The 19,580-nt window shown below is 35.6% G+C and overlaps 2 protein-coding genes across 2 annotated transcripts; both read right to left on the reverse strand.

Moving 5' to 3' along the window:
• Nucleotides 1–4,856: 4,856 nt before the first annotated feature.
• On the reverse strand, nucleotides 4,857–5,390 carry LOC144445327 (ficolin-2-like). Its single transcript, XM_078134866.1, has one exon. It carries the CDS (start codon nucleotides 5,388–5,390, stop codon nucleotides 4,857–4,859), a length of 534 nt encoding a protein of 177 aa, XP_077990992.1.
• A 1,645-nt stretch (nucleotides 5,391–7,035) lies between these two features.
• Nucleotides 7,036–11,482, reverse strand: LOC144445328 (ficolin-1-like). Its single transcript, XM_078134867.1, has 3 exons — nucleotides 11,407–11,482; nucleotides 7,472–8,178; nucleotides 7,036–7,047 (listed from the first exon to the last, which is right to left on the reverse strand). Exons 1-3 carry the CDS (start codon nucleotides 11,480–11,482, stop codon nucleotides 7,036–7,038), a joined length of 795 nt encoding a protein of 264 aa, XP_077990993.1.
• Between the last annotated feature and the right edge of the window lie 8,098 nt (nucleotides 11,483–19,580).

A 19,580-nucleotide genomic window follows, 5' to 3' on the forward strand; every position in this document is an offset into this window, starting at 1 on the left:
GTTGATGAGTGGAGGTATGAAAATATTTTGTCTTCGTTGTAACCGCTCTTTTTGTGTCATTTAGAATGATTGCACAGATAAACAATGATATGATAAGAAAACAGGTGTTCATTCAATATATTTCGCATGAGAGGCGCGATATATTTTGCATAGAAATATATAACTGTGCAGAACGCATATGGTGAGCTGTGTCCCATTTCTACGAATCTGATATTCTTTTATGAATCAAAATATGGATTTACAGCCATCTCTGAAGACAACAGTGAGTTGATATCTATTATCTAACCTCAGCTTGCAGTACACAACCGGGTAAGTCAAGCCAACAACAGTTCTCAGAGTTGAAAGACAAAGGATTAGTAAGGGAGCCTTCAATAATTACACGGGGGGGGATCCACCCCAGTCTGTGGAATAAAATGTGCTCCCAGTCCGTTGTGCTAAAAAGTGACCCTCCCTCAATTTCCTTCCTCTAAAATATGAACCTCCCCTGTTCACATATTTCAATGAAAAGCATTTTAACGCCGCCTCCCTGAGGCGTAGTTGTTACAGCTGAGGATTATGCTTGCAGAACAAGTGTGTCGTATATTGGAAGGGTGGCTCGAAAAGAATTGACTGGGGGACCTTGGACACGCAAGAAAACGAGCATCCCAATGAACGCCGCTTTACACAGGAAAATCTCCAATATACTCACACATATTTAAACTATTTGCACACAAAAGATCTCGCTAGACTAAAATTTATGGACGAGTGTAATGTGAAAACAACGACAGGTCAACGACTATACGGACACTCTCCACAAGGTACTCAGATGTGTTGAAATAGGCCGTTACATGTCTGGACCCGATTTTACTGTAAATTTATTAATTGGGCTGGCTTGCGTTAATTTTTTTTTCAGTAATAGAGGGAGCATCCACAATAAACGAACTTATAATTTTTTTGTACAGGCAAGCGATGTTATTACCAATGACGGTGAACAAGTTCTGATTCCGGGAGACACAGCTGTCGTGGATGGATGCGCCCATCCATCACCACGAAGCAGAATTTCTGGTCGTAAATTTGATGGATAATATCCATATTGAACTCGCGTTCTTGCCAACGTATTCACTAGACTTCAACCAAATAGAAAACCGTGTTGAAGAAAGACAGGTATCGTCACATCCTATATGACAATGTACCCATTGCAGTGCATGATGCTGTTGGCGAGTTACACCTACTGACACTTACGGCTTCCATCAGAACACTGCTTACTTGCAGATGGCCACGATCTTTCATTGAACACTTATCTAACAATTGATTATTTCTAATACATTACATATTTCATTCATATGTTACTGTAGAAAGACCCATTGCCGAACTTGATTATTACATATAGCTGAGTCATTGTCTATTGCTGAAGTACCAAAAACAATTGCAAGTTTCTGTAGTTTGTTGATTGTAAAAATAGACCGGATGATATTTAACAATCGTGAACTTCGATCCAGTGTATACACTTGCTGCGACAAGCGTTCAATGTCACGAATGCCTCATTCTATTTCTCAGTGATTGTAAAAATAATTGTATTTAATGTATGCGTTAGACATTTAAGTTCACTACATGAGTGTATGTATATGTGTGCCATATATATATATGTCATATGTGTAGTCAACCAGCCAGCCTTGTCCTTATCAACAATTTGTTTACAATTAAATAAACAGCAGGGAGTGAAAGATTAGACCTGTCATCAATAGAGAAACTAGCTGTCAGTAGGTAGTTTTAGCACAGATTGAGACAGGCTTAGAGCTGTGGTTGATCGAAGATCGATATTGTAGTCAGGAGGTCGTGGGTTTGAATCCCACTAGAGACAAGGACAAGTCTGTAGTGCGATCCCACCACATAGTTTTAAAAAGCATTTGTTGTTTCCCACTATTACCATCACCACAGTGAGTTTGTGTTTGTATTAATTCAATGCCTGCATTTGGATCTAATTGGCTGAGCTGAAGGCCATAACTCCCAAAGACTAGATGAATGTACATCTGACAACCTCAGGACCGAGATCAACATCTCAACTCCACCATATTATCCCCAATATCTTGCCACGCTGTTCCCCCTTTACTACTGTGTGACCCGCTCCTGATCCTGTGCTCACACCACAACGAACAGTTAACTCACTGCATTTCACTGATATTTCATATTAATTTACAATGTTAGCAGTGGTGGGGTGTGGTGACAGTAGGATTTGGAACTGCTGACAACCGGTGAGACCATGCCAAAATCGCAACATTATGAAAAGTGTGATAAAAAATGTGTCAAAGTAAAATGCAACCCTCCCCTAATTTCCATTTTCAAAATTACGGCCCACTCCAAGAACCGATTTGTAAGGAGTGACCACACTAATTTCCCCAGCCCTCCACCCTTGTAATATACTGAAGGCTCCCTAAGTTTCATTGTTAATACGACTTAATCATTTTTAGCACCAATGAACTGAGGTTCAGTAGTGCTTATGACATTGTGAAATGTCTGTATGTCCCTGTATGTATGTATGTATGTATGTATGTATGTATGTATGTGTGTGTATGTATGTATGTATGTATGTATGTGTGTATGTATGTATGTATGTATGTATGTATGTACATGTATGTATGTATGTATGTATGCATGTATGTATATATGTATGTATGTATGTATGTATGTATGTATGTGTGTGTGTGTCTGTCTGTCTGTCTGTCTGTCTGTCTGTCTGTCTGTCTGTCTGTGTGTGTGTGTGTGTGTGTGTGTGTGTGCGACTTAAAGTCAAAACCTCCAGACCGATTACCTCGGTATTTAGTGGGAACATTACTTTGGGCGTGTAGATGAAAAAGTCTTCAAATGAAAATGATCGCATTAGAGATGTGCTTGTTGGGTCTAAAACCGTGATTTTTTTTTTTAAACTTTAACTCCAAAACTACTGGGCAGATTGGCCTTGTCACAAAGTGGTGATATTTAGTAAAGTTTGTTCGAAGGGGTCGGCAACATTAGGTTGACTGGTCAGGCTTGTTGACATGTTATGGAAATCAAAAGCATGTTTACTCGTATATAATTCCAGTTAAGTAGTAAATTAACATATTATGTTTCAACAGTTGGCTGGAAAGTAGATAAACAACTTTTTTGAAATTGCATACACTACAAAGGTCACCTGGCTGCAATTATGATCATCCAATCGGCCATAAACTTTATTAAAATCTGGTAGGCAAGTGTACGTGTAAACATTCATAATATGTATGCAGATATCACTAGCATAAAGACCACATCCATAGCAACAACCAAATGATGATGTCTACTGCAAAGATAATAGAAGTGACAAATAAATAAAGGTTTTGAAAAAATGTATGCAAATATGGAAAATTGCAAAGGTAACAACATGGATGATTAGGCAAGTGGATAAACATCCACAATATAAATTGAAATGTGCCTAGGAACAAGACCATGCCCATAGCAACCGCCAAATGATGGCGTGTTTGGTAAGGGTAACAACGGGACTGGCTCATCAACTGGATAAACGTAAACAACAAAACTGTACAGTTGTACTACAGTGCTAATTGGCGCCATTTTTCAGTGACAGCTGTTTCAATATTCACGGTGAAATGTTGGTTCCTGTTTTAACCAGGTAAATGTAATAAACGAATACCTCACTTGTTCTGCAGGAATTTATTCAATGATACAGTCTCTCAAGGTGATTGTAAGTCATATAGTACGACTTAATACTTCTGCAGTTAACGTTTATTAAGAATGCGTTTGTACACAAGTTTTCTTTTTCCACTCTAGATTGAGAATCGGACATGTTTCGAAGTAAAGAGGAAAATTGCTGTCTTGGGGTGGCGTAACTAACTGACCAACACAGCTTTGCACAGGTGAACTGTGCAACCTACTTTCAATTTTTCGAAATTATTTATATCTTGTATTTATTCAAGGGGGCAACGTTTACGGACAAAAAGGATTTTCGACCAAGCAAAATCAAAACTATTGTAGCGTGGCCCCCATTTTAGACCAAAGAGATAGATAATACATCCCAATTGGGGGCACATATGCGTATAACGCCACCACCCCCATCCCTCCCAGGCTCCTAATTTCGTCGCTACTTGGTTCTTTGGTATGCTACAGCAACACGTACAAATCACTCTTATGTCGTACCCAGATCACCCGATCACATCATCGTTATGTGATTCAACAACCTACTTCCAAGTCTCGCTGCTAGACGTTCGGGCTTTCTTCCGATACGATAAACGAACGAAGGATGCAGTGAGGGCTTGCCCGAACGATGTTTCATCATCGATAACGATATTCGGTCATGTGTCGTATTGTATCGGAAGAACATCTGAGGTTTAGCAGCTAGACTACCTACTTCGAAGATTGAGATCCAAACTAGTTCTTTCCGGCCCTTTATTCTATTAAACGTTACTTTTAAAATAGTGTATACTTTACATAGATTTATTCTCGATGTTGTCGTAGTGTCATCATGTTGTTTAATTACATAATTAACTGAGTGGATGAATAGTTCTTTTCAGCTATCTTTACAACTGAAACTTGCGTACAATATCTAAATTTATATTTAGTCGTTATTTCGACTCCTGAATAAAACAACAGACACTATGATTCAACTGCATTTTTGACTTTTAATAATAGTAAAATGTAATTTTTTACATCAAAAATGATAAGTGTACAGAGCAATTTCATAAAATCAATCATATAGAACGACTTTTATTACGCTTTCTTGGTTTGTCTTCTTCTAGGATTAACATCATTTATGCATCTCATGAGTAATATAATTGTTTTAGGTGAAATTGTGCAGCCACTCCAAGGTAGAAGTTATGAGATGGGTCAGTTCTTCGATTATTCAAATGTTCTTAGCTTACATTTTCAGCGGGGCGCAATTTCATCGCAGCATAATTGTGTCCGCGCCCAATTCCAGAATAAGGCCACCTGACATAAGTAGGGTATATTCCTGTAAGCCAACAGTCGTCATACAATATAGTCGGCCTAAACCACCACATATAGGATGGTTCTCCTGAATGTTTAGGGCCAAATGGCTGGCCGTTGTAAAACGACAAAGCCTCGTCAGCTCCACCCTCTCCTCCAAAGTACTCTCCCAATCTCAGGGTGTAGCTCTGGAGTTCGTTTTCAATGAGAAAGGAAGCGTATCTAACGTAAGCAAATCTGGAATTCGTATCGATAAGATCTACTCGCAATTCATAAGTTCGTGGCCCATTCGTCAATAAATACATTGCCTCATTTCCCCACCAATATTCACCAGTCATTGATAGGTCACCAAATCCACGTTTATATCCATACTGTGTTCGGGCGAATGGCATCATGTCAGAGAGTCGGCGCAGCACAAGTAGCCATCCTGTACCATCGTCATCAAATTCACATCGTACCATTGTCGAGCAGTTGAAACCATGGGGCCATATTTCATACGTTCCATTTATTGAATACCCCGCATCAGCGACGTCTTGGCAATCTGAAAAGTGAATGTTCGTGACATGTAATATGACTATTTGGTTTTTCAATCAACAAAATCGACTTATTGTTCATTAAAATGAAGAAAAAAAAGGTTTGTACAAGACGTTATATACGTATGAGTAATAATTTGAAACCACTTATGCATGGTATAGTTTCAGTATAAATTATGGATAAGCGAAAGAGGCATACTTATGTTTGCCTATCTAGTTTATTTATTTAAGAAAATACATCTTGTATGCAAGTCTTACAATATGATTTTTCATTTCGGTGTTAAAATGTATTTAGTTACAAATTAAACACAGAGTTAGTTCATACAGCTCATGATCGCTTTTGTAAGTAGAACAAAAAATGTAGAAGTGTTTTATTCATTAAAATTTAACATGATAAATACCATTGCCATCATCCATATTTCAAATTTAAGTAATACTTGCTCCGGGAAAAAAGTTTAAAAAGTTAATATTTTCACTGACAGTTTAAATCGAGAGTGATATGTGATAACGACGAAATCGAGATTTGAGATAGGTTTTAAAGACGTTACGTATCAAAGATAAGAATAAAGTAAAAACTTAGAGACAAAAGTAAACAACGTGTTCTACTTATATTTTCATGTATGGCTGCAATTTCATTATGATCCCCTTCTACGCAAATCATGGTGAAGCTTTAGGCTCAGTTTGCAAATATTACCCCAATCTGATTAAAATCTGATATGGTGAAAGCTGCTAGATGATTTATTTACTTCTATTTCTATCGTTTTGAAAGAAGCGTGTTTATTCAAAAGCGCGAGATTAATACGAGAATTTCTATTATACTGGGTCAGATGTGGGAAGGCGGTGATCACCCGGAACAAAACAAACGACACAAAACTATGGAAATAGAGGTAAAGAAAGGCATCTAGCCGCTTTTGCCATATCGGATTTTAATCAGATTGATATTGCATACATTTACCATAACAGAGCGCATATGTCCCATGAAGTCGGTTGATGTAGCTTAAAATAGCTTTCATGAGATATTTTCACAATTAATTATTTGCACTAATTAAGCTATAGTTAAAGAACATACACCAACCTTAGCAAAGCACACGTCCTGAGAAACTAGTTTATGTATTCTTTAATTTCCATTAGTAATTTGCACAATGATGCATGTCAGTAATTAAACCTTATCTAAAAATGCAAATATTAAATTCCTCAAACTTTGGTATATAGATCAACCATAATAAACACGCATGTACTATATAACCTGTTGCCATAATATTTAGTTTGAATGAGTAATTAGCATAATTAATAATGTTTGGTAATTAGGCTATATCTTAAAAATGTGAGCTTCGAATTTCATGTAATGTGATACATATATCAGCCATAACACATTTCCTACCGTTACCAATGTCTTAGAAGAAATTTAAATAATTAATGATTTACGTTAATTAGACTATATCTTAAGAATGCACGTTCAAATTTCAAATAATTTTTTGCATAACAAAGTATACGTGTTTGGTGTACATTTTATGTAATTTTTAATTGTGGTGCGTGATTTGCATAAAAATCACTTTTGATAATTAGACAATCTCTAGATTGCAACCTTTAAATTTAATATAATTAAGTAAATGCATTATAGTCTTAAGTTCATTTGCATAATTAATGATTTTTCGATAACTAAACAATAAGTATTCAAGGTCATATTTCGTAATACATATAGTTTTATATAATAAGGGGTACATCATGTATAATAGCAATACGGTAACCTCAGAATTTTGCATTCCAACAATGTGTGTAGGAACAAAAATCTAAGCTTGTTTGCCCCTACGGGAGGAATTCAGTTTACATTTGGTCTATAATCAGTTTGCCTATGCTACAGAATGGTAAACAAGGGAATAGATTCTATTGGATCTGTTTATTCTTTTGCATACATTCGTTAAAGTTTACTGTATATGAATGACTAGAAAACAATGCGCTAAATGCCTTTAAATAAAGGCATTTACTTCGTATATGATTTTATGATTTACCTTGAAATAGTTCAGGAGAGTATAAAGGTCTTCTTGCCGTAAGAAGGCTTCGTTTTCTGACGATAATTCAGGTCTCACTTTTATCACAGCTACTTTATAGGACACATATGGTCCCCTCCATGTTTCCCACATTATCCCGTTTAGACTAGCATAGTCAAGGTAGTTTACAGGGACATACGCTCCATTCAAATTTGATACAGGACATTTTCCATTAGGTAACCACCAACCACCCCTTATGTGTTCAATATTTGTGTCACCATATGCTAAAAATTCGATCCCGTTGAGTATGCTCAAGGAGTCTCCGGCTGTTCCTCCGAGAAATGTATCAAGTACTAGAGGATAGTTGTCATATCCTTGCCCAATTCTAAACCCAGAGTATTCGGCATACGCAGAATTACCATACCAGTCAGTCAATTCGATTCGCAGCACATACTGTTTACTAGGCCCACCGTTCGCTGTAGTCAGGTAGTGTATGTTGTCATTGCCGAGCCAGTGTTCACTCATGGCGTTACCGAAACCAAATCTGTATTCCTCCCAATCACGACGAAAGTCTTCCGAACCATCGATCCGTCTTTGTATTACAGTCCAAGCATGGCCAGTAACTGCATTCATATCACAGAAAACAACAAGTGGAGTTGGAGACAGGAAAGGCCATATTTCGTAGGTTCCACCTAAAAGGTTCCCATCATCATAGACATCTTGGCAATCTAAAGAGAAATGCAAAATCATTATATTCAATTCCCATATAACGAAGACACCTGCAAGTAAAACGATAAGTTGTGGGAGCAATGCTGTACTGTTACGGAATGAGGAGCAGGTCAAAAACCTTTGTAATTAAACTTTACGTATTATCTGAGCTATAATAGTGGTCTGATGTATTTTCACTATTTAAGGTAAACCTACCGATTTTTCTTCAATCGTAACAAATGACTTGTAATGGCGTAGCAAATTGTATACTTATTTTTAGCAACTAAGATACTTAAATCATGTGCCATCATCACCGAGGAATAGACCACGTATGTGTACTTTCAGATTAAAATAAAATATAAAAAACAGAAATGTCCAAATCATTAACCATCGTTCCGATGAAGTACTTGATAATTAGCATTATCATATACCTATACCCATATCAATCGCTCTTTGCGACGTTTAACGCGAAATATCATTTCTGATATAAGAGGTTAAACTTCATGATATTCACGTTAAACGTCATCGGAAAACACCTCTGATTGGACAAAACACGTCGGTTCTAAACATAAACAAACTTAAATAAAATGGCGGCCGATCGTCGACGTTGAATTTAGGGATTTCGCGTAGGCCACAACACTGTGGAATTTCAAAACAAGGACATTTTGACAAAAATATGTATACCAAAATGATACTATTTATGATCGTAAATTCATAACAACACTGTACAGGTACATCCCAGTGGTGGCAGTCCCATGCAGACGAAGGGGGTATAGGCATGCTTGTTAGAAATTTAACGGAAAAGGGGATGTTTTTCATCGGCCATCTTGGTCCGTGGAATCATAAAAAAAGGGGGTACTATTTTCAGATCACCTTCCGAGAATAGGGGTAGATGACGTTTTTCTACTCTCTCCCTCGGAAGAAACTTCCCGACGAAAGTGCTGGGGCGTAATCCAGCACCATACATTGTCAATGCAAAATCAGAGTGTTACTCTATGCCCATCCCTAAATTAATGCGATTAAAATTTAGTATGTTCAGACTGTCTAAGAATGTGGTGACATTCCCAGGGAGGGTGAAGTTTGTTCCTATATCTGATGCATCGATATGCTACTATGGCAGATTCAACATTAGGTGTCCTTGAAGGTAAAACCTCCCGGACTTCGGAAATAAGAGGGTGTTTTTTCAGTGATTTTCTCTCAGATTCACCAAAAAAGGGTGTTTTTCATTGAAATATTTGAATTTGGTACATTTGAAATTTCGCAAACAAGCATGGGTACCTACCCATCCAGGGACTGCCACCGCCTGGAGGTACATACATTTCGCAACGGTATCGTGGCACGACTGTGTGTGAGCCATCCACTGACACCGAGTACGCTACCCATACCACACTACACTGCAGTAGTTACGCTCGCTGGCGATCATCTAGTTTTACTAACATATATTAAAGCATTTTCTGAATCTTTTAGAGAACTTATTGTGATACCGATATTGTATTGTGAAATAATTATGGAAAGTTACACCGAAATCTGATGAAAAGTGCTGATCGTCGGAGTTGAGCAGGGTTAGGGAGCCTTCAGTATTTACAGGGGGTCACATTTTACAAACCTGTTCTTGGGGGAGGGTCATATTTTGCATTACAATGTTTGGGGGAGGGTCACATTTTACAATCCGTAGTTTTGTGACAAAATTGAAGATTCAATTATTGTCAATTTGTTTTTGTGTGTTTTATACGAGTAGCTTACATGCCAAAATACAAAAATAAAAATACATATATTGTAAGGAAATTGCTTTATAAAACGATACATTTTGTTGAGTGTACCATCTCACCTTATCACTCACACTGTACGTGAATGTTGCTGTTAAAATATGATGATGATGATGATGATGATGATGATGATGATGATTTAGTTTTGAATGTCATAGAGAACACGAACAGTGATACATGTACTGACTCAAGTAGTACCAGTGAGTCAGATTAGAGTGACACTGATAATGGCAATACTGAAGGTGAATGTGATGATAATGACAATGATATCAGGAAACGTTTGCAAGTGACCAGATCAGGCAGAGTATATACAGCATGGAAAGCACGTTTTAGATACTAAGTAGACTGTGTATGATTATATATAAGAGAAAGGTAACTAGCCAGTCTTTTACTGTTTGTCATTTTATATGTACAAATATTGCTTTCTAATACAGAGTCAAAATTATTTAATTTCTATGTATACATATAATGGAAATATTGATTAACGTTCAGTATATCAGTTGTCATGGGGGAGGGGAGGATCATGTTTTACAAAATGGGACAAAGGGGAGTCAATTTTTACAAATGGAGAATGGGGGAGGGTCATGTTTTACTTAACAGACCTTGTGTGATTTCCTCCGGCCCTCCCCCTCCTTGTAAATACTGAAGGCTCCCTATGTGTAGGCGAATGTCACCTGATACAGCATGTCACACGACACACGAAGCGCCTGTATAACTAGTCGTCCTCTTTTTTATTTTTCGTAATTTCCCTTTTATTTGAACCCCTGGGCATTGGCATATGATGAATCGGTTATTAATCTACAATACTGATTAGTCTAAAGGTTAGAAGCTTCTCGATCGTCTATCTGTATAAACCTATTTTTATTCCAATCAAAATTCACAATATAGCTTTTGTAGAGATTATACCATGCACGAGCCAAGTTAAACAGCACTTGTGCAATATAATATACTCTGATCGTTCTGCGCCACGACAACGCGTGTCTACATCATTGGTTCTGCTGGTGTGTTCGAGTCAAAACGTACAAAAGCGTTATTACTTTCACCGATTTTTCTTTGATATTACTGGCCCTGTTATCATTATGTTATACTCCAATATGTTTCTTCATTCAGCCAGAAAATATTCTTCTCCTAAGGGTTGGCACTACCAGTCTAGCGACTCTACCAAACAGGTAGATGTCACTCATATTACCAGTCTAGCGACTCTACCAAACAGGTAGAGGTCACTCGTATTTTTCTTTGGCTGAACGAAGACAAATATTGGGAACAACATCTAAATGTCGTGACTTTTAAACAGGTACTTGTATTTTTCTTCCATGAGGAAGGTATTTTTTATTGCGGAAAGTATATATACCTAATCATGTCATATTAGTTACTTTGTGCCCCCTCCCAATCATGTTCACATGCCAGGTGGCTCGTGACTAGACTATTATACATAAAACACGAAGAGTTCGTAAATTCGACAAAATCTTTTGATAGACTTACCGTAATAACGCTGCGCATACGTAGTCAATATCACTACCGCTGAATAGAGTATCACAGAACTAAACAGATTAACCATGTTGATGTACCTTGCTTAAAGACATGGTATTTTCTTCTATCGTTACCCCTATTTATACATTGCTTGGCTCTTAATAAATGGAACTGTTTGCTTTGATAATAAAACATGTGTTTCTTTCTCACCATAGGGTGGGTGGAGGCAGTTGAAGTAAGTATTTGGTTATAAAGGAAGTAATAGAAAACGTTATCGTATCTACAAATTTGCAACTTTCAATAAACTTGCATCCTCAGGAGTATATTATAGAAACTTAGACTTTCGTTTTGTGGCATTTAATTTTTGCACGAGTCCACTTGAATTTGTCATGATATTCTCATGAAATTATACTCGTTATAATCCTACAAAATTAGTATCATGACGTCACTGGTTGTGCACGCATGATCTACTTCCAACTTACAGATGTCTTTGATTGAATCAACAACAAAGTGGTATTTAAAATACTGACCAGGAAAACTCAACATGTTCTCATTTTGATAACCTTTATCATGCCTAATCGTTACTTTGGTAGTATTTACAATTCGTAAAAGTATACCGTCCGTCCCATAAACTCCAGTAACATCATCAAAATCATAATTTCCATTGGCGTTCCTAAAGTAATAAGTAGGTAGTTTTTTTTTATAAATTACAAGAGGGTGAATAAAATCAGGCCCAGTCAGTAGTGTAAATTGTCGTCCTCCCTCAACATTTTTTTCTAAAACACGATCCTCCCGTGTTCATTTTTTTTTCAATAGGTTAAAATCCTGTTTGAGCATGAAACGGGATGCTAGTCCGAGAATCAATCGGAAGAACTCCATCCCACCTCTGCCACTACATTGGAGATCCCCCAAGGGGGGGGGGGGGTACGTACGCCCACAGAAAGGGTATATAGGTATGTACCGCGGTTTTGACCCCTCTTTTTCGACTCATGTAGACTTAATTACCTCAATTTGGCTTAATTACCGAAAATCATTAATTATACAAATTACTCATTAAAGCTCAAATCTATGCCAACATGCATTATAGGATATGTGTGCTTTGTTATGGTTGATGTATGTATCAAATGTTGAGGAATTTGAAGTGAGGATTCTTTAGGTATGGCTTAATTACTCCAAATAATTATTTATGCAATCATTCAATAAAACTATAAGCAACAAACTATATGCGACATATTGTGCGCTTTATTATGGTTAATGCATGTACCAAATTATGTTGAATTTGAAGGGTGCATTCTTAAGATATATCCTAATTACAGAAAGCCATCAATTATGCTTATGGCTAATTAATGTTCACTGGATGTTTACCAAAATCTAACCAATTCTTGTGATTAGCATATGGAAGATGTGTAGCAAGTTTCATTAGTAGTGATGAGGTAGTGTTTGAGATATCTTGTCACAGATAGACACATATACACGTACACATACGGGCACACAAAAGCATAACATAACCTGTCCTTACAGGAAGTACAGATGAGACAATAGTCAAAAGGAAAACAGGAGATCATTGCAAATTGACTGTTTCCGGACTTTATTTGTGACTTTTGACATATCACTTGACATCAAAAGATATCAACAAATGCATTGTATCAAATATCTTATCAAAATATACGTTATTATCTATATACCGAAAAACGACATCTGTTATATTCTCTTCAATCTAACAGACCAGTCAGTTTCTGAGGTCCGAGAATACATTGCGCCGACAAAAAATGTTTGACCCCCCCTACCCTCTCTGTAAAACCATACATAGGGTGAGTCCTAATCACTTATTTCTATAACAGGATGTCCCCCACCCTACCTGCCGATTTCAAACATGGGGACGCCTACCACCCTCCATTCAACAATCTGACCCACTCCAGGCCAACAAAACATTCCCGATTTAATAGTTTCCCAGTTATTCTCTGCATTTGATATCTATTTTGGATAATGGTGACAATTGAGTAAGTCGAAATTCTAGTTTGGTCAACATGTAGGGAGGGAGGGGAGGGAGGGAGGGAGGGGAGGGAGAGATATGTGTACGTAGGTTACATGGACGTACTCGTATAAAATACCTCTAACGTCAAAATTACTAAAATTAAAGGTCCTGGGTGTGTGTGTATATATATATATATATATATATATATATATATATATATATATATATATATATATATATATATATATATATGTGTGTGTGTGTGTGTGTGTGTGTGTGTGTGTGTGTGTGTGTGTGTGTGTGTGTGATCCTTAGACTGAAAACTAAATAGCTTCAGTCTCTGTTGTTTGTAGTAAAATTACAACACACAATTATGTTATCAACACAAATCTTATCAAAATAAAGTTCATCGTCACTATCGTACTAGTAAACAACACCTGTCGCATTCTCATTTAATATACGTCAATGTGTTTAGTAAATGGTACAAGGTGATACTGTTGTTAGCTGATACGGGTTCTCCTGGTGATAGTCCGTACTAGTGGCAAACTCCTTCCATTTTTCATGTTCAATTCCACTTTTCGGTACACGAGATCTAAATCCGATGGTTTCTGGGGATAAAGAACTCATAAAGGTCTCCAACATTTAAGTTTGGTGAAAATTATTCTGAAGGATACTTCATGCAGAACAGTTTTATTCAAATTCCTTTTGTCTTTTACTTACAGTTGAATTATCAGCGCCATTTCGAGATTCAATGTTAAATGACTTTAATCTGACCATGTCTTCGACGTCCAAACCAACAAGCAGCCCGGCACACAGCCTTCTGCCTGCTTTGTGTTGAACTCCCCAATATAATGTTAAGATTAAATATTCCTTCCACTCCATACAATACATTTACTGGTATCACCATATTATAAAAAAAATAGTGTTCAGTAAACACACATGAACCCTTTAATGATTTGGTTTCTGTAAAACTGTGCAATTACACCCTAAATATAGTGTGTCAAGCTTAAATTACTTGGTTCCTGTAACCCTATGTAATTGCACCCTAATATACAGGGTGTCAGTCTTTAATGACTTGATAACCAATTACATTAATCACTAAAAGTATAAGCTATGTCAGTAAACATCATATGACGTGAGCATTGTTATGGTTGATATATTTACTGAATGATATGAAACATGAAGCTTGCATTCTATAGATATGGCTTAATTACTGAGGAATTTAAATTGGAGATTCTATCTCTAGATACAGCTTAATTACTGAAAACATTAATTATGCAAATTACTCATTGAAACTAAAATCTATGCCAACCAACTCTTTAGGACATGTGTGCTTTGTTGTGGTTGACGTATGTACCGAGTGTTGCGCAATTTGAAGTATCTTTAGATATCGCCTAATTAGTCAAAATCATTCATTAAAACTATAAACAACAAATTGTATAAGACATGTACGCTTTATTATGGTTAACGCATGTACCAAATAATGTTGGATTTGAAGTGTGCATTCTTAAAATATATCCTAATTACTAAAAGCCATCAATTATCCTTATGGATAATTAATGTCCATTGGATGTTTACCAAAATCTAACTAATTCTTCTGTTAGCATGCGGAATATGTGTAGCAAGTTCTATTAGATTCGATGAAGTATTGTTTGAGATATCTTGTCCACAGACAGACACATATACACATACACACATAGACACACAAAAGCATAACATAACCTGTCCTTACAGGAAGTACAAATGAGACAATAGTCAAAAGGAAAATAGGGGGCCATTGGAATTGACTGTTACCGGACTTTATTGTGTGTTTTGACATATCACTTGACGTAAAAAGATATCAACAAATGCATTGTATCAAATATATTATCAAAATATACGTTATTATCTATTTACCGAAAACAACATGTTATATTCTCTTCAATCTAAAAAACCAGTCAGTTTCTCCGTTCCAAGAGTACATTGCGCCATCAAACAGTCTTTGACCCCCCCCCCCCTGTAAATCCATGAACAGGGTGACTCCTTATCACTTAGTTCTATAACATGATGACCCCCTCCCCCCATATCACATTCACATGCCATGTCTTTCGTCACTGTTTGACTATATGTATTGTACAGCAACATAATGTAAATTAGCAGGTACTATAATTATACATAAGGTTGGAATATTAAAAGAAATGTGTAATAGTAGGCATGATAGCAAAATGTCTGATTTTATTTTATTTTTTTTAGCGGTATACATAACTCCGTGACGTCATGAATAATTATTCACTTTTGAATATTTATGGTTGTTTTAATTTTGGTGTTGGTTTTTCTACAGGTTCAGTTGTTTGTTTGGAAAGATTTTATTACAGTTAGCTGTGGATGGTAAAACTGATTATGGTATTGTTGATGAGTTTACTTTAAAAAAGAGAAGATTTTACCAACTTGAAGTATATGCCTTAAACTGCTTAGGTCGTCCTTCAAATAAGTGACAGACTCTAGATCTATCATTGGGTAAATCATAATTTAATGTCAAGAATTGAAGTTTTCCTATAATAAATGTAGCTTTTGACAAACCTATTGTAACTTGAATTTAATGGCCAACACCAATAAATGAATCTGAGAGCATGTAACAAATTTAGCATTGATGGCTTTTGATAGGCATACATGTATAACCTTTATTTATTTATACTGCATAGTTCTTTAAATATAAAAACACTTGTCTCCGGAGAAGTCCAGTGAGGTGATCCCTCATGGGTTTGCTGGAGGAAACCTAGCATACTTGGAAAATCTGCGTTGTTCAGAAGAGCCAAACTTACCGACACTCTTATTACTTACGGTTTGGTAAAATTATTCAAACCCTGAGTGGTAAGAGGCAAGCAGTTTAACTGATCAGCCACTGACAACCCATCGACATTATATATTGATATGCATATGTATTCATTTCATTGAAAAGTTCTGTAATTTTGCACGAGAAACCCCCTTCCACCCCAACCCCGTAATTAATGCACTTATTTCAATCATAACATTGGATTTAATATTACCACTTACAGACCAATGACCAATTTAAAAAGAGAAAGATAAAACAATGACAAGTTATGTATCAATCTCATAATCACACAAATCATAACTATAGCTGATATTTAAAGGTGAAGTGACTAAACTGTTTAAGTGGAAAGAAAATGTTTCTAACTCAGGCTGATTGTGACACTGACAGTAACATCAGATAAATAAAAGTTACAGTATATAACAATATATAAAATATACATTCCCTTACAGATTTACATTATAATTATAAAGTACACATGTAACAGTGCATATTAAGTTTTTTTGTTCCCCAAAATGTACCACATTATATTGCAATAGTGACTTTCTATCATGTATCATGGTCATTTCGGCTGTAATTATACAATTAATTTCTGACAAAAAGTGCAAAATTGGTTGGTGTTATACTTCAACCAGCATCTTTCACACAAATATTTCAAAAATTACAAATTGCATTAACGTTGCATAGTTACATTGTCTTTTCCCCCCGAGTTGTTCATTTCTTTAGGAGCCTATAAATGGAACTTGCTCCTGTTGGTCTTCCATTAAATAAATATATAAATACTTAATATGTCTTGCATTTTGGTGAGTTAAGTAAAACCCGTCAAATTATGTATAAATAAATAAAGAATACATTTGCCTCATGAAAAATAAATAAATTAAAACATTCCCTTAAACATTTACATTATAATAATGTACAAGTACACAATGTCATGTAACAGTGTTTACTAATTTTCCTTTGTTTGGCAGTTATTATTTTCTTAAATAGGTTAATCTGTTTGATGACATATTACAATATAGTTCTTCTAACAAAAAAAATATGACACATTCAGTTTCAGATGTTATACCATTGTAAAAATTGTAAAAAAAGAGTACAAACTTTGGCGTCATTTTAACCAGCATAATGTTACAAAAATAGTGCCATTGGTGTTGAAGCACAACTGTATTTGACTACTGCTATGGGCGTGGTCTTGTTGCTTGGCATATTTGCTTACATTTTGGAATGATTATTTGCTTGCCTATTAATCTGTTATTATTTTTATGATATGCACCAGCATTTATCTGTTGATATGGGTGTTGTCTTGTTGCTAGGTATCTTTATTCACTTGGCTACCCTTCCCAATCTTCTTCTTTGCAATATAAACCACTTTTAGACTTAATTTGGATATCACTGATGGGATCACTATGCCATGAATAATTCTTAATCTGAACACCCCTAAGAATATTCCAAGCAAATTTCAGACCGATTTGCAAAGTACTTTTGCCCCACATTTTTTTAACCCAAATTACACATGGTAGTAAGATCATTTTGATTTGAACAATTTGCAACACACACACACACACAGGCAGACATACATACATACATACATACATACATACATTATACATACATACATGATACATACATACATACATACATACATACATACATACATACATACATACATACATACATACAGACAGACACTTTGCCATGCTTATAATACTAATGAACCTTAGAAGTTCAGTTGTGCCAAAAATATTATTTCAAAAATTACAGATTCTGAGATTTCTATTATTGAAAAAGTGTATCAATGTTGCATAGTGGCATCAAATATATACAAATTTTAATTCATCCATGATGCCATGAATCTGTTTGTAATCACACCAATATGGTCTGGAACAGAGAAGTCCTATAACTATCAAACTGAGAGTACTTTTAATTCAACTGAGAGACACAGTTTTACGATGCACAAGACTGTATACTGTCAAGGTTACCATCAATCTGTGTTCTCATCTGAACTTTAAGTGGCCACATGGATGAAGATTTGGTACTTATTTTGGATTTTTTACTTTATAAAAAAATTTCATCATGACTTCTAACATTGACCAAGTCCTTGTTTGTAACTCAATACCTAGCAAAAAGCTAAAAAAAATGTGTCAAATGTCTGTTACTGTACATACAATAACAAACATTTTACACATTTATTAATCTTTTGCAGTGTGTAAAGTTACAAACAAGGACAATATCTTGTTTCACATTGATTTTTCAAATAGGAAGTCATGATAAAATTGTTTTATTAATTAAAAATCTAAAATAAATACCAAATCCTCATCAATGTACCAACTATCAAAGGAAAACCTAAACATAAAATGTAATGATTGATATAGGCACATTCGCTCACAGATTCCAGTGAAGTGGTCATATGGATAAGAATTTGGTATCTATTTAGATATTTTAATTGATAAAACAACTTTACTACTTGACGGAAAAGTGACACAACATATACCAAGCTCTTGCTTCAACTCAATAATTGTAAAAAATTGAAAAAACATGTAAAATGTTTGTAGAATTTTTACACACTTTTTTTTTTTTTTTTTAGCTTTTTCCATCTTAGTGAATTACAAACACAGACGTTGTCGATGCTGTTCCACTTTTTTTTCGACGTAGGAAAACATGGTGAAGTTGTTTTATAAATTAAAAGTCTAAAATACACATCCCTTTGTCATCCACAGGCCACTTTAAAAGAGACATTATGACATTTTCTGTACTTATCATAACTTCAGACTTATTTGGTGGTCTGATTTATTACTAACTCACAACAGTTTGTGAAATAGTATGAACACTTTGCTCAGACACATATATATTTTTATGAGCAATACATTTGAAGTAATTTGGATGAGAAGCTGACCAGTCATCCCCACTGAGTGCATCAGACACAATAGCAGCACATACAGTCAGGTACTAAGACATACACAGAGCAACTGAAGTATTGATGAAGTTACACAATTTTTCTCAACATCTACATCTTTGTTTATCTTAGTAACTGACTGTGTGTGTGCTATTGTGTCACTCAGTGGGGAAAACTGGTCAGCTTTGATAAGGTTCTCATATCCAATTACTTCTAATATTGTCTCGCTTATGAAAAATGTATGTGTCCCCAGCAAAGTGTTCATAATATTTGGCAAACCGCTGTACTAACTAACTCATCGACTTACTGTCAAACAAACAAACACACACACACAAATAAAGGCCTCTCTGAAATGTAACAATATATACAGAAATGTCCATTAGTATGGACTTATTGTAAATAATTAAAGGTAAATGCCAAACCAGGAAATAAAGGTATTTTCATAAATTAAAACCTTGGGATCTAGTGATTTTACATCACATATATTTTGTTTGATTCCCAGAAATACCAAA

The sequence above is a fragment of the Glandiceps talaboti genome, chromosome 14 (assembly GCF_964340395.1).
Source record: "Glandiceps talaboti chromosome 14, keGlaTala1.1, whole genome shotgun sequence".
In the NCBI taxonomy this organism is placed as follows: domain Eukaryota; kingdom Metazoa; phylum Hemichordata; class Enteropneusta; family Spengelidae; genus Glandiceps; species Glandiceps talaboti.

Excerpts from the sequence above, each read along its gene's own strand:
- LOC144445328 (XM_078134867.1), bottom strand. The coding sequence starts at position 11,482 with ATGGTTAATCTGTTTAGTTCTGTGATACTCTATTCAGCGGTAGTGATA. Across the intron at positions 8,179-11,406 it reads GTATGCGCAGCGTTATTACG|ATTGCCAAGATGTCTATGAT; the intron begins GTAAGTCTATCA and ends ATTTCTCTTTAG.
- LOC144445327 (XM_078134866.1), bottom strand. The coding sequence starts at position 5,390 with ATGGTACGATGTGAATTTGATGACGATGGTACAGGATGGCTACTTGTG.